The sequence below is a fragment of the Arachis stenosperma genome, chromosome 3 (genome assembly GCF_014773155.1).
Source record: "Arachis stenosperma cultivar V10309 chromosome 3, arast.V10309.gnm1.PFL2, whole genome shotgun sequence".
Classification (NCBI taxonomy): domain Eukaryota; kingdom Viridiplantae; phylum Streptophyta; class Magnoliopsida; order Fabales; family Fabaceae; genus Arachis; species Arachis stenosperma.
Genome location: NC_080379.1, coordinates 9,244,049 through 9,266,842, shown reverse-complemented (window position 1 = coordinate 9,266,842; position 22,794 = coordinate 9,244,049). Strand labels below are relative to the sequence as shown.

At 31.9% G+C, this 22,794-nt stretch overlaps 4 protein-coding genes across 5 annotated transcripts; all 4 read left to right on the top strand.

Annotated features, from left to right (window-relative positions):
• The first annotated feature begins 4,664 nt into the window (after window positions 1-4,664).
• On the top strand, window positions 4,665-7,330 carry LOC130965463 (4-coumarate--CoA ligase 2-like). Its single transcript, XM_057890223.1, has 6 exons — window positions 4,665-5,159; window positions 5,254-5,799; window positions 6,207-6,405; window positions 6,701-6,914; window positions 7,014-7,116; window positions 7,217-7,330. The coding sequence occupies exons 1-6, from the start codon at window positions 4,665-4,667 to the stop codon at window positions 7,328-7,330; spliced, it is 1,671 nt and encodes a 556-aa protein (XP_057746206.1).
• Window positions 7,331-8,177: 847 nt separating this feature from the next.
• On the top strand, window positions 8,178-12,066 carry LOC130970146 (subtilisin-like protease SBT4.3). Of its 2 annotated transcripts, none has more exons than XM_057896143.1 (10): window positions 8,178-8,278; window positions 8,366-8,463; window positions 8,929-9,026; window positions 9,136-9,285; window positions 9,415-9,517; window positions 9,617-10,124; window positions 10,311-10,633; window positions 10,723-10,834; window positions 11,027-11,246; window positions 11,339-12,066. In XM_057896143.1, exons 1-10 carry the CDS (start codon window positions 8,195-8,197, stop codon window positions 11,860-11,862), a joined length of 2,220 nt encoding a protein of 739 aa, XP_057752126.1. In that variant the 5' UTR covers window positions 8,178-8,194; the 3' UTR covers window positions 11,863-12,066. The 2 variants fall into 2 exon arrangements, with proteins under 2 accessions (XP_057752126.1, XP_057752125.1); XM_057896142.1 differs by having other exon boundaries at window positions 10,714-10,834.
• A 2,062-nt stretch (window positions 12,067-14,128) lies between these two features.
• Window positions 14,129-15,774, top strand: LOC130965462 (geraniol 8-hydroxylase-like). Its single transcript, XM_057890222.1, has 2 exons — window positions 14,129-15,025; window positions 15,160-15,774. The coding sequence occupies exons 1-2, from the start codon at window positions 14,129-14,131 to the stop codon at window positions 15,772-15,774; spliced, it is 1,512 nt and encodes a 503-aa protein (XP_057746205.1).
• Window positions 15,775-16,859: 1,085 nt separating this feature from the next.
• Window positions 16,860-17,579, top strand: LOC130965461 (uncharacterized). Its single transcript, XM_057890221.1, has one exon. The coding sequence runs from the start codon at window positions 16,860-16,862 to the stop codon at window positions 17,577-17,579; it is 720 nt and encodes a 239-aa protein (XP_057746204.1).
• The last annotated feature ends 5,215 nt before the right edge of the window (window positions 17,580-22,794 follow it).

Below are 22,794 nucleotides of genomic sequence, written 5' to 3'. Positions count from 1 at the left end.
TTTTTAGAATGTACCTCAATTAATTCTGAAATTAAATCCAGAATCCACCTCAATTAACTTAGAAATGCACTAAAATAAAACAAGAAGAATTATAAGAAAATGAAATAAGAAGAAAAAGAAGCAGCTGAATATTAGGAGAAAAATGAATTTTGAATTATGCAGAACTTATCAAAATAAAAATACACGTGATTTTTTTAACAATAACACATAAATTTTTTAGTTTTTAAACCAAAAGTTTGCTACAAATACACAAAAAAAAATTTTTAATGTTGCATGTGTTTTCTTCTTCTTTTTTTCCTTATTTCTTTTCTTTCTTTTAGTTGAATGAATGTAGGTTCATTCTCTTCCTAGTAATTTTGTAGCATTATGTATTTTTTCTTCTTCTTTGTTTGATTTTTTGTTTTTGTTCTTGTTAAGAGAGTAAAACAAAAGAAATTTGAGAAGGTAAAACAAGATGGATAAGATGAATAAAAAAAAGATGATGACGATGATGGAAAAAAAGAAGCAGAAGATGAGGAGGAAGAAGATGAAGAGTTTTCAATTATGGAGAACTTAATTAACAGATTATAAATACACCGAAATTTTTTAACAATAACAAATAATTTTTTTAGTTTTTATACCAAAATTTTATTACAAAAACACAAAATTATCTTTTTTAATGCTGTATTTTTTTCTTTTATTTATTTATTTTTTTTTTCTGTTATACATCTAAGAAAAAAAACGATGATAATAATATATAATGATAATGATGATGGAAGAGGATCATAAAAAGAAAAAGAAAGGAGAAAATCGAAAAAATTTAAATAAGAAAAAAAAAAGAAGAAGGAGATGGAGGTGATAGTAGTAATAATGATGATAAAAGAAAGAAAAAAAAAATTTCAATAAAAAAAAGAAAGAAGAAGAGGAGGTGGTGTGGTGACCACAAGTCCACAATAATAAAATAAAAAAATAACAAAAAAAATATAGTATTAGAAGTGAAGAAAAAAAAAATATGTACATAAATTTAAAATATTAAGAAAAAAATAGGAGTGAAAAAGAGAAAAATGCGCATTTATGTATGTAAATGATTTTGGTGGTAGAGATTTATTCTTTTTCTAATTTTAAACTAATTTTTTGGAAATTTTCAACATAAACCGGATATTTAGCTCAAACTCGGGTTTTGGCTAAATTCAGTTTCCCGACAGTAATTTAATAAACTAATTATCACCAGATCATGATCAACATGTTAACATGGGACATTAATAATTTTCCCATTGTCCAGCACAAATTTTAGGCGCCGCCATTTATCATATATTGGAGTAGCCGCCATTTTTCATATATTTTTATCATAGGGTGTGCTCATTCTGCGATCAGACTTAATAAGCTTAATCTTTACTAATGTATTGAAATATAAATATTTTCACCAATAAACATGGGCGGCTGGCTACATTATAGGGATAGCTACGTACGTTAAGTTTTTTTTTTTTAACTATATACATTAAGTTATTTAGGCATTGTTTAGTGTATTGAAATTTTAACTTTTTATTTATTATATTTTAATTCAATAATTTAAATTTAAGATTTAAAATTTAAAATTTAGTATTTTTTTTAATTTTAATAATAAATTAATTTTTAAAAGTATTGTATTCCTTACTTTTTTTTTCCGGGGTGAATTGTTTTCTAAAACACATATGAAGATACTTTTTAAATTTATTAATATATAATTTTTTCTAGTTGATATACAAATTTTTCTTATACTTAAAATAATAAATAAGGAATAACTCAATGGTGTAACTTTCTACAATATCTCAAAGATACAATGTACTGTTTATGACGGTTTGTTTGTTTCCGAGCAATATACATACCAAATGGTTTGTAATGGTACAGAAAAAATAATTAATGATATTATTAATTAAATTTTAAATATTTCCGCCGGTAGTCCTCTCCATCCTGACAAGACAAACCCAGTTGAGAACCAGGGTTTTTTTGTAATTTTATTTCGACTAAAATAAGGATTTTTTATTTTAATATTAAAGAATGAATAGAATTTTACGTTAATATTACAAAAAATTAAATTTTATAATGTTCTAAAAAAATTATTTTATGCAAACACAATACGTAAAATATGTATTACACTGACAACGTATTTATATATTATAATTTAATATTAAAATATTACAATATATAATTTATATATTGTCTTTATAAATTAAAAAAAATTAATCTGATAATTCGTTTTCTACGAATTATACAACCCCATAATTTTACAAAACATGATAACTTTTAATAATATTAAAGAATTATACCAATTTTTATCCAATATCCAAAAAATAACCCTAAAATAAACTTGGCTAGCGATAAACTACTTAGGGCTGACTCTACGAAGTACACTTTTTATTTTCTATATGGAGCTCTCGAATAAGTTGAACAACGTTATGGAGGAGGGGGGAGTTTTACTTCTCTGTGGTGTCAGTGAATGTGAAAATCGGACCCAGCGAGTGGAGGAGGGGAACTCGGACCCTCCGAGTTGCATGCACTGAGGCGGACCGTCCGATTTGTGCATAGGGAGGCCACGTGTCGCTGAATGCTTGCTCCCCACAAACGGTGCCCCTTTATCCCAACCAAACCCACTGCATGCATACCAAACGAGTTCAGATTCATTTCCTCCCCCACCAACACACTTGAACTCCATCTTCTTCCTCCTTCAGCATTCTGGGCAGCAGCTTTGTGAGGAACCGAAGCAAAAAATGTCAAGAAAAATTAAAGTTAGAAATGTTCCTCCATTAGTGTAAATTAAAAAACAAAATTTCCTCAACCACAAAACGGACCCAACGATTACTTTAACGAACCAAATACATCTCACACAAAGAAATCGGACCCACCGTTTTGCTGGGATCATATCGCACGGTCCAATTTTTCCATTGTTCAAGTGCAAAACGGACCCTCCGATTTGCTTGCAAAATTTCCAAAACATAGAAATCGGAGGGTCCGATTACTTCCTTTCCATATCTGACCAAAATCTGTCCCACATTCCAGTGAAGCACCCACTCAATCCATATCCCAACACAACACCAATCCCTCCTCTATAACCAAAAAAATGACCCAAGTTTGTAAGTCAAAGAAGCAAGATTATTATTCTTAAATATAAATATTTTACTGTTTATTTTATTTATATCTATTAAAATTATTTTAAATGTTAAAAATAAGAATAGTGCTAGGGAGTTAATGGCCTAAACGTACAATGTGTACAATGGGCTAAATCTTTGGTTTATGAATAAAATGAACATCACCTATACTATCCAGAATAACCATCCGGATACCAGGGATAACCATCCGAATACCATGGACATGTTATAAAAAGCTAATTTTGAGTTCACCAAGATTCGAACTCTTGACCTTCCGAATCTAGAACTCTAATACCATGTCCTAAAACCACTCATTCCAAAAGCATAACCTGATAAAATAATGTAACACTAATAATCATATCTCTAATACTTTCTAAACTTTCATTATACACATTGTACGCTTAGGTCATTAGCTCCCTATACTTTCTCTAAAAATAATTATACCAAATACATTTTTTATATTTTGTACTTGTCAGTTGTCACTTTTTCATATTTATCGAAGTTACAAATTTCAAAAAAACAATTTTTTAGGAAGGTAGTTTCACAATAAACTTGAAAGTCAAAATTTTTTGACCGGATGGGACCTAATTAACTCTACTCCTACACGTTGTCTGTAGATGCGTTACGGCGTGTACGGATTTTCATCATGTCTCCATCGTGATTTGTTCATAAATTTCTACTTATAAAACAAATGGAATTACATGTACATCAAAATTAAAATCAGTTATTAAAATTAATTATCAAAATTAAAAATATTAATAATCAACTTAAATAAAAAATATTAATAATAAAAAATATTGATCTAATCACTTTAATTTTAGTTATTAGAGTTTTTTCAATAATTCAATTTGACACTTAAATAATCAATTTGATAACTTTTATTATACGTATGTGCATACAACTAAATATCAATAATAATTGAACTTAAATGAAATTTATATTTTTTTTTATTGCTTGAAATAAGAAAAAAAAATGTTTATTTATTATGGTTTTTTTTCCTTTTGAAATCAAATCTGATTTTAAAAATCGTATGTAGTTAAAATAACGGAGATCTCTACTATAAATATTATAAAAAGAGTCAATTATTTTGTAATTATATGAAAAATTTAAAATAATTTTTTTTTAAATAATTATTTAGTAATACGTACAAAAAGAGAAAGAGATTATGTTTTCTTTAGAAAAAAGTACAATAAAAAAATAAAGTTCTAATCAAATGTACAACAAGATAACAAACTCACATATCATAATTCAATAGTGATTGAGAATAGCCACCACTTTCATAATTAGTCACAAAACGAAAGATTCCAACCAAAAATTATTAGTGGCTGCTTTTGGCTTTTGATTCCATGCAGCAACCTGTCCACATGCTACCACCACCAGAGAAGCCAAATTACCAAAAACCCCTTCCCGTTTATTCCTTATAAATTTGAAGCAAGCTAGCTAGTAGCTACAACCAAAATATCTCATTACATACAACACATACAATCACTAAGCTAGTGCGTGTGTGTGTGTGAGATATAACAAAGAAATTTGGCCGTACAAACGAAATAAGTAGATACCATGGCACCATCATTAGTAGCAACTTATTCCGTTGATCCAAAAGAAACCAACTTCATCAACAAAAGTTACCAAACTACCCACATCTTCAAATCAAAATTACCAGACATACCCATCAACAATACCATTCCTCTCCACACTTATTCCTTTCAAAAACTCCCCCAAGTCTCCAACCGCCCCTGTCTCATCACCAGCGATGGCAAGGAGTACACCTATGCTGATGTCCACCGCGCTTCTAGAAGCTTCGCCATGGGCCTTTTCAACCTTGGAATCCGCAAAGGTGACATCATAATGATCCTACTCCCAAACTCTCCGGAATTCGTGTTCTCCTTTTGGGCTGCTTCTATGCTCGGCGCAGCGTCCACCCTTGCCAATCCTTCTTACACATCTCTTGAAATCACGAAGCAGCTCAAAGCCACCAAGGCCAAAATCGTCATCACACATGCCATGCACGTGCACAAGCTCAAACAAGAACAACAAGAAGAAAACACATTTATAGTAATATTTATACCAAATACATTATTTTTGTATCAACATATTATTATCTTTTTTTCATTTAAAATTGTGGTGTTTTTGTATTTATACAATATAGGTGATAACTGTGGACAAGCCACCAGAGAAGTGCATGAGTTTCTCGACGGTTTCCAGAAATGAAGGAAAGCTGCCAGAGGTGGATATTAACCCTGACGACATGGTGACACTTCCATTTTCCTCCGGCACGACGGGGTTATCAAAGGGTGTGGTTCTAACACACCGGAGTCTGGTAACAAACGTGGCTCAGCAGGTGGAGGGAGAGAACCCTAACTTGCACCTCAAGGAAGAGGATGTAGTGCTTTGTGTGCTACCCTTGTTTCACATTTACGCACTACATTGTGTGATGTTATGCTCTATGAGAGTAGGGTGTAAGGTGTTGCTTATGGAGAAGTTTGAGATGAGAAGGATGTTGGAACTTGTGCAGAAGCAGAGGGTTTCAGTAGTGATGGCAGTACCGCCGTTGGTGGTGGCACTGTCAAAGAACCCGGCAGTGGAGGAGTATGACCTTAACTCCATCAGGATGGTGATGTCTGGAGGTGCCTCGCTTGCAAATGACATTGAGGAGGCTTTTCATAGTAGGTTGCCTCAAGCAATCCTTCGACAGGTACACAAATAATATTAGAGTCATTTTAGTACGACTATATATTTATATTACAATGATTTGATAATTATAGTATTTTAAAAAATAGTGCTAAAATTAAAATAAAGTTTATTCATTGATAAACAATGATTTTTAATAAATATTGTTAAGAAAAAAATGTTATCAAAATATAAAAAATATAATTCTAATTTTAATAATACTTGCATCATTATCATAATTATTGTAATATAAACATATTAGAATCTATCATAATATTAAATAATTTAATTATATATATAAAATTATTGATTTAAAAATTTTTAATTTTTATTTTTATATAAAAAATATTTTTAAATAAATAGTCGTTTTATAATTTATCATTATAAAATAAGATGTGATTCTTTTTTTAAATTATGAATATGTTCTTTCAGGCTTTAGGAATGACAGAATCAGGACCAGTGATATCTATGTCATTAAGTTTTGCAAAATATCCAATGACAACTAAATCACGATCGTGTGGCAGTGTTATTAGAAATGCAGAAATGAAGATCATTGACCCTCTAACTGGCTCTTCTCTCCCTCGTAATATGTCGGGTGAAATTAGCATCCGAGGTCAACAGATCATGAAAGGTATATATTATTGTAAAATAATTTTTTATATACCAAAAAATTAGTCATCCTAAACAAAAATATATTCAATTCACATCATCAAATCAATGTCACAATTAATCAAACTTAACTTATACTTATGCATAGACAATGAAAACATGACATAAAAGAGAACAATTTTGCTATCTTTTATAAATTGAAGGGCAAGTTACTATCTTTTTAAATTATATGTGCTTAATTTCATCCTTTTTTAATTAACACGTACGTGATACTTTATGATTAAACAATTAATGTAACAAATATATATATTGTGTAGGATACCTGAATAATGAGAAGGCGACAGCAGAAGCTATTGATAAAGAGGGTTGGCTTCATACAGGTGATATTGGGTATGTGGATGATGATGATGAGCTTTTCGTTGTTGATAGACTCAAGGAGCTCATCAAATTCAAAGGCTTTCAGGTAGCTCCGGTAGAACTTGAAGTCCTTCTTATGACCCACCCTTCCATTCAAGATGCTGCTGTTGTCCCGTAAGTATATATATGTATCATCATTGAAATTAATTAAGCTAGCTATTAGCTATTAATAATAATTATTAAATGCTTTGTTGCACACAAATTCATATATAGGCAAAAAGATGATGTAGCGGGTGAAGTTCCAGTTGCTTTTGTGGTGAGGTCATCAAATGATCCTATTACTGAGGATGCTATAAAGGACTTTATAGCTAAACAGGTAATGATTTATACTTAATTAATTTAATTGTATTTGAAAAGAAGATAATTAATTAATAAGACAATGCATGACATTTTTTAATTTAATTTGTTGTGAACAGGTAGTATTTTACAAGAGGTTACATAGAGTAATTTTCATTGACGCAATCCCAAAATCTTCAATCGGCAAGATATTACGAAAAGAACTCAAAGCAAAGCTCGCTAGCTACCATTAAATTCGCTGCATTTACCATTTAGTTTATTTGTTTCTTATTCTATATACAAAGTCAATGATGATGTCAATGTTTCTTTGTATGTTTTATTCCCTAAGATGGATTGAAGATTATATGATTATTATAATAAGTTGATCGATTGATCAACATATTTAATTGTTTAAATAAATACTAGAGTTTAAATTTTTGACATATATATAGTAAATTATTGATCAATAATACACTTTTAAGTAATATCCATTAAAATATACAATTGGTTTATAATATTTGTCATGTAAATAAATCGGTTAATTCCTCTATAAATTTTGACTAACCTTTCTTTTTTTAAAAGAAAGAACAAAGCAATTGAGTAACCTAAATATCAAGGATTGGTTATAAAATTATTTTAAAATATCGTTATTAATAACTAATTTATTATGTTTATATTTCATTGTTTATTATTCCCTAATTTATTATGTTTATATATTCTTCATGAAACAAAAAGGATTAATTAATTAATTAAAATGTGGTAAAACACTAAAACAGAGATAGACATTTGCTTATAAAGAAAAATATTTTGTTGTCTAAAAAAAAAGATGTGGATGTATCTGTCTTATTTTAATTGCACTTTAGCTTGTTGAGCTCATCACAATTGTTAAGGGCCATTTTTCTCTTAATGAGTGAAGGAAAGGGTATTTTGTTGGTTAATCCAATTAATATACAATTAACTGAATGTTAACTTTCACCTTTCAGTTATTTCAAGAGATCATAATTTGCTCAATTAGGTAATTAAGTTTATATTTCCATTAATGTAAACTCCTATAAATCTTTATTTAATTTCAGTTTTGAGAAAATTAAAGAAAAGCAAAAACTTAATTAGAACAAAAAATGACTAAGCCAGCAGAGTCACTTTTTTTCACTCTCTTGTTCACAATTTCATTGCTGATGCATGCTCAGTCTTCTTACAAACAGGTATATTAGTACAAGCTATTTTCAATTTAGTGTATACAATAATTAACAACAAATGCTAAAATCATAAAGTGTTATATGTATATGCAGATCTATATTGTGTATATGGGGGAGAAGAAGAATAATAACTGGGATAAATTCTCCACACAATCATTGCATCATTCCATGCTATTAGAGGTTCATGAAAGGTTATAAAATTTTCTTATGTACCTATCAATAATTAATAAATTTAAAAGTTTGTTTTACTAATATAATTTTAGATTAGATATTTTGATTTTTAATAAATTTATATTATTCTAAAAGTTTATGAGAATTATTTTCGTCAAATAAATTGGTCACTTCATCAGTATTAATAAAATTTTTAATATACATGGACAAATAAATTTTTAATCAATTTTGTTATAAAATAATTAGATAAAAAATATCATTGTAAGATAAACTAGTCTTCGAAAAAAGAATTAATCTGAAAACTTTTATATTAATAAAAAGACAAAATTTTATATCTAAATTTTTTTAAGAACCAAGTTGGGTGCTTACACTAAAAGTTATTATAAGATGCTATATTTATAATTATGATACAAATATTCCAAAAGCTTTCATTATTCAATATATTGTTATTGAGAAAGTTTAGCACTTGAAAATTGTGATTGTAGCATTGATGCAGCAAAGGAGTCATTGATTTACAGTTATGGAAGAAGCTTTAATGGGTTTGCAGCTATGCTATCTGAAGAAGAAGCTGCCATAATTTCTAGTAAACTTGTCATTAAATTTAAGAATTAAGACAGAAAATGCCTACAAGCTTGCTCATTGATTTACTCAAAAAAAAAAATGATTTATTAATATCATATTTTTATGTGTAGATATGGAAGAGGTAGTGTCAGTTTTTCCAAACCTAGGATTGGAGCTTCAAACAACAAGATCATGGGATTTCATGGAATTCACTGATGATGCATCCAAACTTACACCTCCTTTTGATGGAAGAAACATCATCATTGGAATGTTTGACACAGGTCAACAACTCAATATTCCTTCTATTTCAAAGTATACTAATTTGTTACATTGACTAATCAAATCGATTTGAAACAGAAATAGTAGTACTAATAGGATTATTCCATTTGGATTGTGACATGAACTTGAAGGAATTTGGCCTGAATCCGAAAGCTTTAATGATGAAGGACTAGGTCCACCACCTAAAAAATGGAGAGGAAAGTGCCAAACAGAACATAACTTCACCTGCAATAAGTATTAAGCACTTTTCTTCATTTTGGTTTTCTAAGATAACATTGGAGTTTGAACACTCAAATTGTGACAAACTGAAAAATGAATGTGAAATGCTGACAGTAAGATCATTGGAGCCCGGTATTATCAAAGCTTTGGTCTTGAAGACCAATTTAAATCAGCAAGAGATGAATCTGGCCATGGAAGCCATGCTGCATCGATTGCGGCCGGAAGAGAGGTTGTGAGAGCCAATTACTTTGGCCTAGCTAAGGGAACTGCAAAGGGTGGAGCTCCTAATGCCAGAATTGCTGTTTACAAAGTGTGTTGGAACATGGCATGCTATGCTGCAGATATCTTAGCTGCTTTTGATGATGCAATTGCGGATGGGGTCGACATTATATCGGCCTCATTTGCAGGATACTTGCAGTCAAGGTTCTTGTTCAATCCAGTAGCAATTGGATCCTTTCATGCTGTGAAGAATGGAATATTAACCATAGCAGCTGCTGGTAATCAAGGTCCACAAAGAGGAGGTTTAGCTAATCACCCTCCTTGGATACTAACTGTTGCAGCTAGCATCATTTACAGAAAATTTGTGACACCTTTGGTTCTAGGAAATGGAGATGTAATCACAGTAAGTAATTCTTCTTTTTGTTTGTGTAAGATAAATTTGTCTTTCTCTTTCTCAAGACAAATTTCTCAACTATTATTTGTATATTGTGATGGTGAGTTCCCTTTTTGAAAATCTAAATATTGATGTATATTTAAGAAGAGATTTCAGTGATGGAATAAATGCATTATTAGTTATGAAACTATGCAGGCAAATTCTATCAATATTTACAATGTTAAGAATATATCATATCCTTTGATTTTGGGAGGAAATGCTACAAACTTTTCAGCCAATTACATTCCCAGAGAGTCAAGTCTATGCTTCCCTGGCTCCTTAAATTCAGAGAAAGTTAAAGGAAAAATTGTCCTCTGCGAAAACAGTGAGGGTGGCGCCGGAGTCCAAATGGCAACCGGAGCAGGGGTCATAGCCCCAAATCGACCACAACAAAACTATGCTGAGAATTACCTCTTCCAAACAGCATGTATCAGTAACAAGGAGATCTCAAAAGTATCACAATACATCAAATCCTCTAAGTAAAATCATACCATTCTTATATTCTATATAAAACTTTGGCATAAAATGAATTTACAATAGTACTAATTATTCAGGTTAGTTTATGCAGTAAACCAAAGGCAAACATAATGTTTAGTGAGACCATGGAGGACAAGAATGCTCCTTATGTAGCAAGTTTCTCAAGTAGAGGCCCCAACATTTTTAATCATGACATTTTCAAGGTATGTAATCAATAAAATGGATCACTATATATCTATTTACACTGTCTGTTTCAAAAATAACTGTCAAACTAGACAAAATGCTATACTAAAGAAACTCCATGTATTTGGATAATTTAATACCTATGGTATGTTAATTTCTCAAATGTAACACTTTATTCAAATTGACAGTTATTTGGATATTTGATTTGATAGCCTGATCTTTGTGCTCCTGGGGTAAATATTCTTGGAGCATGGTCTCCTATTGCATCACCTTCCTTGTTTAGTGGAACTGAAGATTTTAGGAGTGTTGAATACAATATTATCTCTGGAACTTCAGTGTCTTGTCCCCATGTTACCGGCGCCGCGGCTTATGTTAAGGCCACTCACCCAACCTGGTCCCCTGCAGCTATCAAATCTGCACTCATGACCACAGGTATCTTCGCCTCATCGATTTTTCCTCGCTTATTTACACATGAATCACATGACAAAATGATTATATTCAAAGTGTTCTTGAATATAATGCAGCAAATCCTATGGACCCCAAAATGCATGAGTATGAGAAGGAATTTGCGTATGGTTCTGGCCATGTTAAACCACTTTATGCAGTGGATCCTGGCCTAGTTTTTAATGCTACTAAAGAAGATTACAGTGACTTCTTCTGCAAGGAAGGTCCTAGAAATGGTTGTAAAAGCAGCAAAGCATTGAAACCATGGGATCTAAACTACCCTTCATTGTCACTAGCAGTGAAAGATGGGAATGCGATCAAGGGCAATTTCGTCAGGGCAGTTACAAACGTTGGCATGCCAAAATCAACCTATGATGTTATCATTGATGTGCCACATATTCTCAAAGTCAAGGTGGAACCATTAACTCTTGCATTTTCTAAAGTTGGAGAAGAAAAATTCTTCTATGTGGAAGTCACAGGGCCAAAGATATCACAGGTTCCAATAATCTCAGGTTCCATAAAGTGGGTTCATTTGAATCATATAGTTAGAATTCCAATTGTAGTTTACACTATCCTTCCATGGAATTCAGAAATTCATCATTAAATCGGCACCTAAATTGAGCAAGAAACTCATATCATGTACTATATATTAACCAAATAAGATGGCCACTGGGCCAAATATATTGTATATTTAAGAAATATAGTCTCCATCGAAGAAGTTTAGCTATGTCAATGTAAAATAATTCTTGTTTGGTGTGTGTATGTATCTATCTTCACGCGCGCGCGCACACACACATATATGTATATATAAAAGGTGATTTTAGTATGATTATGTTTCGGTGACTATTGTGACTATGATGTTTTAAAAAGTATTGTTAAAATTAAAGTAACGTTTTTTTATTGTTAAACAATACTTTTTAAAAAGTGTTGCTTAAAAAAACTGTTACCAAAATATAAAAAGAAAGTGTGAATTTAATTTTAACAATACTTGCACAGCATAGGGTGATTTACCATGACCAAGTTTTAACTTACGAATGGTGTCTTTACACGTAGCATAAGGAAAGTAGTATGTTAATGTAAAATGCGGTAACTTACACAAATGGTATTTTAAAAAATTTGTCATTTAATAACTATTGTTTGTAACATGAGTTTAGGTTTTGGTATGAAAAAAATAAAAGAATAAAACAAAAACTTTAGATTGTCCAAAAAAATTTACACATGCTTTTTTATATAAAACCCAATAATATCAAAATGGAGCAGACAAGAAAGAAAAAAAAAGTAACATATAGGGCTTATTAATTTAATTAACGTAAAAAACAAAGATAAGGTTAAGTTAAAAAAATACAACAAACGCAATTCATAATTAACATATTAATGGATTAGTTAATTATAGTCTTTATTAATTTAAAACTCTTAGAATTTGAGTTATATTTTTCAAATTAAATAGACGTGATAAAAAATGTTGGACTAAAAATTAAAATTTAAATTTAATTTAACAGATATTAAAATACTGGCATATTACATTTCAAAAAAATTAGAACACATTATAAGCATTAATTTTAAATAATATTAGCGGCTCGTTGATAGTTATTAACGACTTTTCTACAATTTTAGGTATAATTTTTTTTAAATATTTATTTAAATAATTAATTTTTTTTCAATAGTTATACAAGATAGATAAATTAAAGGAACAAAAGTTTATAAATGATTAATAGAATTAGTATGTTTAATTTTAAGTTAATTTTTTACTCATCATATTACCGAATTATATCATTTTAGCTAACTAAATCTTATCTTTTTAATTAACTCAAATGTATTTAACCAAATTTTAATTTATCATTTTGTTAAGAATTTTAATTTATAGTAATTGTAATATAAGTAACAGAAATACGTTAATTATAAATTACGTTTGTTGTATTTTTTAATTTAACCTTATCTTTTTTTAAACTTAAATAAGTCCTATACGTTGATTAAATTTACACCTTCTAACTCTTTTTTTTCTTTTTTATTGTCTGCTCTATTTTGATATTTTTGAGTTTTATATAAAAAAGTCTGTGTAATTTTTTTTTGGACAATCTAAAGTTTTTGTTTTATTCTTTTTTTTTTCAAACCAAAACCTAAATTCATGTTACAAACTATAATTATTAAATGGCAAATTTCCTAAAATACCATTGCGTTAAGAAGTGTAAGTTACCGCATTTCACATTAACATACCACTTTTCTTATGCTACGTGTAAAGACACCATTCGCAGGTCAAAACTTGGTCATGGTAAGCCACTTTATACTGTGCCACCAGAGAAGTCAACTATATGCTATGGTAATTATGGTAGCTACACAACTTTTACAATATTTAAAAATTTTTGTTAAAATTAAAGTAACCCATTTTCAAAAAGTAAAAAATATTACAAAAATATAAAAAAATCGTCACTAAGTTTTAGTAACACTTTTTAAGTGTTGTCAAATTAAAATCGTATAGGCATGATATAGTTACCATAATAATAACCACCGTATATTTATAATATGACGTAGTGTACTTTTGCAATAAAGAAAATATTTCTTATTTTCAGCCATTAATTTCTCTTCGCTCCATAATTTGTGCATACCGAAACTAGTCACTAGAATTTTCAATCGAAAATATTGCTTATGCTTTGACCTATGGACTTTGAACACATTGCTGCTGAAGAAATGCCGAGTAAGATGTGGGACTTAGACAAAAAGGACTATGTCCACAAAAGTTATGCAAAAATAACATTTTTCCCTATGTTTTTGTTTCCATTTTACATTAAGTTACAAGCATTTATTTTAGATCATTACACTAGTAAGTAGTAACCTCTAACACATATCACTTTCTACCTTTGATTGTTCATGTAATGGACTTAGTAAGTTTTGTGATGCTGCTTCTTCTTCTTTTGACTTGCACCACTCTTTATTCTCTCCATTATCTAAATGTAAGAAGAAGCAAAGCAAACTATAAGCTTCCTCCAGGACCTTCTCCTCTTCCCATCATTGGAAACCTACATGAACTTGGAAATAAACCCCACCATTCTTCAGCCATTCTTGCCAAGATTCATGGCCCCATAATGACTTTGAAGTTGGGACAATTAACCACCATAGTGATCTCTTCAGCTGAAATGGCCAAAATGGTGCTTCAAACCTATGATCAGTTCTTATCGAATCGCACCGTTCCGGAGGCAGCAAGAGTTCACAATCACCATATTCATAGCATTGCCTTCATGCCTATGACACCTCTTTGGAGATCCCTTAGGAAGATATGCAACAATCAGTTATTCACCAACAAGACTATTGACGCGAGGCAAGACTTGCGGCGCAAGAAAGTGCAAGAACTCCTTGGGGAGATCCATCAAAGCAGCCAAATTGGAGAAGGAGTGGATGTTGGAGAAGCAGCTTTCAAGACTACAATAAATTTATTGTCCAACACAATTTTTTCAATGGATTTGATTCAATCTTCAGGTTCTGCTGCACGGTTCAAGGATTTAGTTGCCAATATCACCAAAGAGAGTGGAAAACCAAACTTGGCTGATTATTTTCCAGCCTTGAGAATGGTTGATCCACAAAGAATTAAAGCACACAATGCCATTTATGCTGGGAAGTTATTGGATATCTTCCATGACTTGATTTACCAAAGGAAGAAGTTGATACTGAAAACAGGTTCTGACACCAATAAGGACATGTTAGAAGCTCTTCTTAACATTTCTCAAGAGAATAGCAAAGAGATGGACAAAATAAATATTGAACATTTAATGCTGGTATAAGCTCTCTTCTCATACTTTCTTTACTCAATTCAACTACAGCTATATCATATATGATTGTGATTGTATACTTACATATTTTGATTTTACAATTTATTCTCTTACTTGGTGACTTGGATTTTCATTGCTAGACCTTATTTGTTGCTGGAACAGATACAATCACATCTACATTAGAATGGGCAATGACTGAATTACTCAGCAATCCAAACACTATGAGAAAGGCTAAAAGGGAGCTTGAAGAAACAATTGGAAAGGGAAACCAAGTTGAGGAATCAGACATAGCAAGATTACCATATTTACAAGCAATATTGAAAGAGACATTGCGTTTGCACCCTTCAGTGCCTTTTTTGATCCCAAGAAAAGCTGACACTGATGTAGAAATCAATGGCTATACCATACCAAAAGGTTCACAAGTGCTAATCAATGTTTATGCTATTGGAAGGGATTCAAATGTATGGAAGAATGACACAAATTTGTTCTCACCAGAGAGGTTCTTGGGATTAGAAACTGATGTTAGAGGGAGGCATTTTGAGTTGATACCATTTGGTGCTGGTAGAAGAATATGTCCTGGTTTAACATATGCTATGAGGATTTTGTTCTTGATGTTAGGTTCATTGGTTAATTGTTTTGATTGGAAGCTTGAAAATGATTCAAAAGCTGAGGATATTGATAAGGAAGAAGAATTTGGAATAACATTAAGAAAGTGTAAACCCCTTAGATCCATTCCAATCAAAGTAAATAACTAATCTCTTTACCTTGAAGGAAATTAAAACTCTGTTGTTTTTGCACTTTCCTATATCCTTTCATATAATGATGCTGACAAAGACCTTTGATTATAATATTTTTCTTGTTAAGTGGACATGTACTTTTTGTGGCTTTAATATTTGGGTGAAAATCTTAAGTACTCTATATTTGAGGATTGTACCTCCACATGAATGTCAGCAATAGAACACTTAAAAGCAAGAAACAAAATGAACAATAAAAGAAGTGATTATAAGAACTATTTCTCCATGGCCAAGTGTGGTAGAACATGTCAACTTAGATATTAAGTAACATGTGGTTAGGTTCAAAAGTGATTATGATTCGCAAAATTTCATTCATTTCCACATGAAAAATGAAAAAAAAAAGGTTAAAATATTAATTAAGAAATTATTTGTAAGATCACAAGAGAAATAAAGTCTTAAATTGGGATATTTTTAATAAAGATTTAATAGTTTCAAAATTCAAATCATTTTTCACATAAAAATGTATTAGTAAAATTCTTTTAGTCTTCTATTAACATGTGATACTCTGTATTCCAGTTTAGTATAACGATTTTGTTAGTGTTGCAAGTGTGAGAAATGTTGAAATTAGTCCCACATCAAAGAAAGTAAGGAAGAGTGAGGAGTTTATAAGATAAGAGACCCATTAATTTGATACCTTAAGGTTTTGAGTTGGATGTGGTGTCTTCTTATCTTATGTTCTCTCACTTGATTCCTTTCCGTTGTCGAGAGTTCCCTACGGTCAAACATAACCAATATAATTAATTTATTAATAATTATAATAATTAATTAGATTAAATAATTAATTATTTATTTAATTAATAATTTATATTAATTATTTATATAATAATCAATATTAAATATTATTTATATTTATATTATTATATTAAATTAGCCGTTGCAAAACTAGCCATTATTATGTTATCGTTATTATTAATAAGTTAATATTTTGTTACTCTATATATACCACTTAGATACACTTCTATTCTCACACTATCTACTACTCTTCTTTATCTTCTTCCAAGTTTACGAAATCAAAGTTCTGCTACTATTATTTTTTGTTCGAAAAAATGGATCCAAACAAACTCAACTCTTTCTTCAATTACTTACAAAACTTTCCTCAAATTCCAAATACCCAACAATCTCAAACCTCAAACTCTCAAGTTCCAAATCAAAACTTGACACTACCAAATTCATTTCAAAATCCAAATCCACAAAATCTTTCTAATTTTAATTTTCAAGCTCCTTATAATAATCAGTTTCCTATATTCCAACCACAAAATCAAAATTCACAAACACCCCATTTTCCATTTTCGTCCATATTTAACCCCTCTATCGGAAATGTTACTCCAACTTCCTTGCCGTTTCCAACTCAATTCAGTGCATCAAGACATAACTCATCTGGTGTTGGTGGCTCTTCTAACCTATCCTCTCAGACTCCTATACAATCTAGTCCAAATTCGCAATATTCAGATTTTGCCAACCCTCGTGGATTAGATGCTATCGACCTTAATGATGATGATATTGAAGATCGGAGGCAAGATAGTATTCAACACTGGCATTGGAAAGAGGATGTGATGCTGATCAGTGGATGGTTAAATGTTTCAACTGACCCTGTAGTTGATACCGATCAAAAGGGGGAAACATTTTGGAGTCGAATTCATAGTTATTATGTAGAATTTTGCACCGACATGACAAGGGGATTGTTGCATGTAAGAAATGATGGTATAAGATCAACAAGGCTGTTGCACAATTTGCTAGTTGCTACGATCAAGCTAGTCGAAACATAAGGAGTGGTTTGAACGCTGATGATATAAAGGAGTTGGCTTATAAACTTTATTCCACAAATTATGGTCAAAAGTTCACTTTTGAGAGACATTGGAATATGCTTCGGTTGGAGTAAAAATGGAGAAACCAACTACCTACACAGAGTGGCGGCTCAAAGAGAACCAAGGTTAGTGCAACTGGAGCATACTCATCCTCATCAAACCCAGAAACACCGTTGGCTGACGAACCCGGTGTGGACTCTCCCGTTCGCCCACAAGGATCAAAGAAGAGCAAGCGAAGAGATAAGGGAAAAGCACAGATGTATGATATGATTGTTGGGAAAAGAAAAAGCTTGCCAACATAATGAGAGCTTGTATTATATTGCATAATATGATTGTTGAGGATGAAAGAGACAGCTATGCAGGAAATTTTGCTCAAGGCTTAGAGTATGATGATGTTGAAAATGGCTTATCACAACCTCAGCTGAGAGAGAAAGATTTTGCACCATACCATCAATTTCTCCAAAGAAATGCCCAACTTCGAAATAGGCAGCAGCATAGACAATTGAAGGAGGACTTGATTGAACACATATGGCAATTTCACAATGCTTGTCGTCAACTATAGAGTTTAATTATGTTTTTCTTTGTATTAAGTAATTTTACAAATTAGTGTAACCCCGAATTATCTATTGTGTATTATTGTTATATATGAATTTATTTAATATTAATATCTTTTAATAGTGAATTATTTTTAAATTTAAATATTTAAATTACATTATTAAAAAAAATTAATTACATTAATTACAAGTATTTTAATTAATTAATTAAGTGGGACCACAACAAGAATTAAAGTTAGTTCCTCCTAATAGAGAAGAGAGAGATGCTTTGAGTTCCTATTTACTGTTTATGACGTAAAAGCTGATGTGGAGTTACTTTTTATGATAGGTGGGCCATAAATAGAAACTGGGATGAGTTTCCTACTGAAGATGGTCTAATTCAACTAAATCCTAAAAGATTTTGTATGAGATGACAATATATAATTTATTTTTTATAAAGGACATTAGTGGAATATTTATTTTTAATATACTTAGTTATCTTTTCAATGAAAGTTCTTTGACCATTTTCAAAATCGTTATAATAAATCAGAATACAAAGTATCACATGTTAGGAGAAAAAGCTTACTATTATAAAATAACTAAATAAATAAATAAATAAGGAAGAAGTAACCAATATAAAGTAAAGAAATATGATTAGATAACAATATTAACCACAATTACTATCTCAATATAAAAGATATGATACTTATATATTTACATATATGTATTAATGTATGAAAGAAAGAAAGAGAGGAAGAATTTTGTATATAGACAATATAAAGAGAGAGAGAGAATTCTTATTGCTTGTGTGTGTAAAAGTTTCAGCCTATGCCCCTATTTATACATGTGCAAGGCTTTACTTTTTCAAACTAGATTAAATACAATCACCCTTGGTAAACTAAGTCTCATAGAAAATGGTCATCCACATCATTCATCCTTATCACAACAATCCTTATCACAACACTCCCCCTTGGATGGCCATTTAGGATTATTGCCTCGTTAAAACCTTACTAAAGAAAACCCAATGGGAAAAAAACTTTAGTGAAGGAAAAAGAGTACAATATCCTTTGTGATGGGGACTGCCTCATTAAAAACCTTGTCAAGAAAAACCCAGTGGGAAAAAACCTGACCAAGGAAAAAAGAGTACAGTCTCCCCCTCTTGCCGACATCATTTAATGTTTCGAAATCGGCGCATCCCAATCTCATGTACCAATCTTTCAAAGGAGGATTTTGGGAGTGACTTTGTGAATAAATCTGCCAGATTGTCACTTGAGCGGATCTGTTGGATATCAATTGTCCCTTAATTTTGAAGATCATGAGTGAAGAAGAATTTGGGAGAAATATGCTTTGTTCTATCACATTTGATGTATCCGCCTTTAAGTTGAGCAATACATGCTGTATTATCTTCAAACAGGACAGTTGGAGCTATCTTCTGATCAATCAGTTCACATGATGACATAATATATTGAATCAAACTCCTCAGCCAAAAACACTCGCGACTAGCTTCATGAATCGCCAGTATTTCAGCATGATTAGAGGATGTTGCAGCAATTGTCTGTTTCGTGGACCTCCATGATATAGCTGTACCACCATATGTGAACAGGTATCCTGTTTGAGATCTCCCTTTATGTGGATCAGACAGGTATCCGGCATCTGCATAGCCAACTAATTATGACTTGGATCCATAGGGATAAAACAATCCCATATCAACCGTTCCATGGAGATATCGAAAAATTTGTTTGATTCTACTCCAATGTCTTCTGGTTGGAGAGGAACTATACCTTGCTAGTAAATTCACCGCGAATGATATGTCAGGTCGCGTATTATTAGCAAGATACATTAGCGCTCCAATGGCACTAAGATATGGTACTTTAGGACCAAGGATATCTTCATTTTCTTCTTTAGGACGGAATTGATCCTTTTTCACATCCAAAGATCTTACGATCATTGGTGTACTTAATGGATGTGACTTATCCATATAAAATCTTTTCAAGATCTTTTCTGTGTATATTGTTTGATAAATAAAGATCCCGTCTTTTATATGCTCGATCTGCAGGCCGAGACAAAATTTAGTCTTTCCAAGATCTTTCATCTCAAACTCTTCTTTTAGAGTTTTTATAATTGTTGGAATCTCTTCAGGAGTCCCAATGATATTTAAATCATCAACGTACACAGCAATTATAACGAATCCAGATGCAAATTTCTTTATGAAAACACATGGGCAGATATCATCATTCTTGAATCCGTTTTTGGCCAGGTACTCAGTAAGACGATTATACCACATTCGTCCAGATTGCTTTAGACCATATAAAGATCTTTGCAATTTGACTGAGTATGACCCTTGCGAATATTCATTGGATGGTTTAGATATCTTTAGTCCTTCAGGGACTTTCATATAGATATCCCGATCTAATGAGCCGTATAAATAGGCTGTTACCACATCCATTAAATGCATATGCAGTTTATGATATGCAGATAAACTGACCAAATAACGCAATGTTATCGCATCCACTACAGGGGAATACGTTTCTTCATAATCTATACCGAGCCTTTGTGAAAAACCTTGTGCCACAAGTCGGGCTTTGTAGCGCACGACTTCATTTTTCTCATTTCGTTTTCTCACAAATACCCACTTATATCCAACAGGTTTTACATCTTCAGGTGTACGGACTATAGGTCCAAAGACTTCACGTTTTGCAAGTGAGTCTAATTCAGCCTTCATGGCTGCTTCCCATTTTGGCCAATCATTTCTTTGTCGACATTCTTCGACTGATCTTGGCTCAAGATCCTTACTTTCATGCATGATATCTAATGCCACATTATATGCAAATATTTCATTGACAATTGTCTTATTTCGGTCCCATTTCTCTCCTGTAAAGACATAATTTATTGAGATCTCATCATTTTCACAATTTTCAGGTACCTGAACGTCTTCTGGCGTTATATCAGAATTTTGGACAACTGCCGGTGTCTTTACTATGTCTTTTTCAACAGGAATCGTATTTACCTCTTTTCTCTTTCGAGGATTTTTATCTTTGGAACCGACAGGCCTGCCACGCTTCTGGCGTGTATTTGCTTCCGTGGCTATTTGTCCTACTGGGACATCAATTCGAATTGGGGCATTTTCCGCCCTGCCACGCTTCTGGCGTGAATTTGCTTCAGAGGCTACTTGTCCTACTGGTACGTCAATTCGAATTGAGGCATTTTCCGCTGGTATATAAGATTTGGTTATCCTCTTTGTATCGGAAAATGCATCAGGCAATTCATTTGCTATTCTTTGCAAATGTATAATCTTTTGAACCTCTAGTTCACATTGCCCTGATCGAGGATCTAAATGCATCAACGATGATGCATTCCAATTAAGTTCCTTTTCAGGAAGCTTATTCTCTCCCCCTAATGTTGGAAATTTTGATTCATCAAAATGACAATCCGCAAACCGGGCTTTAAACACATCATCAGTTTGTATCTCAAGATACCTCACTATAGAGGGAGAATCATATCCAACATATATCCCCAATTTTCTTTGGGGTCCCATTTTAGTGCGATTAGGTGGTGCAATGGGAACATATATTGCACACCCAAATATTCTTAAATGGAAAACATTTGGCTGCTGGCCAAAAGCTAATTGCATAGGAGAGAATTGATGATAACTTGTTGGCCTCAAACGAATAAGTGCTGCGGCATGTAAAATAGCATGCCCCCAAACCGAGGTTGGGAGATTTGTTCTCATAAGCAAAGGTCTAGCGATTAATTGGAGGCGCTTAATAAGTGATTCTGCTAACCCATTTTGTGTGTGAACATAAGCTACTGGATGTTCAACACTTATTCCATTAGCCATACAATAAGCATCAAAAGCTTGGGAAGTAAATTCACCAGCATTATCAAGACGAATTGCTTTAATTGGATTTTCTGGAAATTGTGCTTTTAATCGAATAATTTGAGCCAGTAATCTCGCAAACGCCAGGTTGCGAGAAGATAATAAGCACACATGTGACCATCTCGAAGATGCGTCTATAAGGACCATAAAATATCTAAAAGATCCACATGGTGGATGAATAGGTCCACATATATCACCTTGAATCCTTTCTAGGAATTCAGGGGACTCAAATCCAATCTTTACTGGTGATGGCTTTAAAATTAGCTTTCCCTGAGAACATGCAGCACAACAAAATTCACTAGTTTTAAGAATCTTCTGATTCTTTAGTGAATGTCCATGAGAGTTTTCAATAATTCTCCTCATCATGGTTGTTCCCGGATGACCCAATCTATTATGCCAAGTTACAAATTCATTTGGGCTAGTAAACTTCTGGTTTACAATGGCATGTGATTCAATTGCACTAATCTTGGTATAATACAATCCAGATGAAAGTGAAGGTAACTTTTCTAATATAACTTTTTTATTTGAATCATGAGTTGTGATACATAAATACTCATGATTTCCCTCATTCATTGTCTCAACATGATATCCATTTCAGCGAATATATTTGAAACTCAACAAGTTCCTCAAAGACTTGGTAGATAATAGTGCATTATTTATTATAAATTTTGTTCCTCCAAGAAACAAAATTATAGCTCTTCCGGAGCCTTCTATCACATTGCCTGAGCCAATAATAGTATTAACATACTCTTCTTTTGGCACAAGA

Coding starts and splice junctions, on each gene's coding strand:
- LOC130965463 (XM_057890223.1), top strand. CDS start 4,665: ATGGCACCATCATTAGTAGCAACTTATTCCGTTGATCCAAAAGAAACC. Junction 5,160..5,253: donor AAGAAGAAAACACATTTATA/GTAATATTTATA, acceptor TATACAATATAG/GTGATAACTGTGGACAAGCC. Junction 6,406..6,700: donor AGGTCAACAGATCATGAAAG/GTATATATTATT, acceptor TATATTGTGTAG/GATACCTGAATAATGAGAAG.
- LOC130970146 (XM_057896142.1), top strand. CDS start 8,195: ATGACTAAGCCAGCAGAGTCACTTTTTTTCACTCTCTTGTTCACAATT. Junction 8,464..8,928: donor CTATTAGAGGTTCATGAAAG/GTTATAAAATTT, acceptor TTGTGATTGTAG/CATTGATGCAGCAAAGGAGT. Junction 9,518..9,616: donor CATAACTTCACCTGCAATAA/GTATTAAGCACT, acceptor AAATGCTGACAG/TAAGATCATTGGAGCCCGGT.
- LOC130965462 (XM_057890222.1), top strand. CDS start 14,129: ATGGACTTAGTAAGTTTTGTGATGCTGCTTCTTCTTCTTTTGACTTGC. Junction 15,026..15,159: donor ATATTGAACATTTAATGCTG/GTATAAGCTCTC, acceptor TTTCATTGCTAG/ACCTTATTTGTTGCTGGAAC.
- LOC130965461 (XM_057890221.1), top strand. CDS start 16,860: ATGGATCCAAACAAACTCAACTCTTTCTTCAATTACTTACAAAACTTT.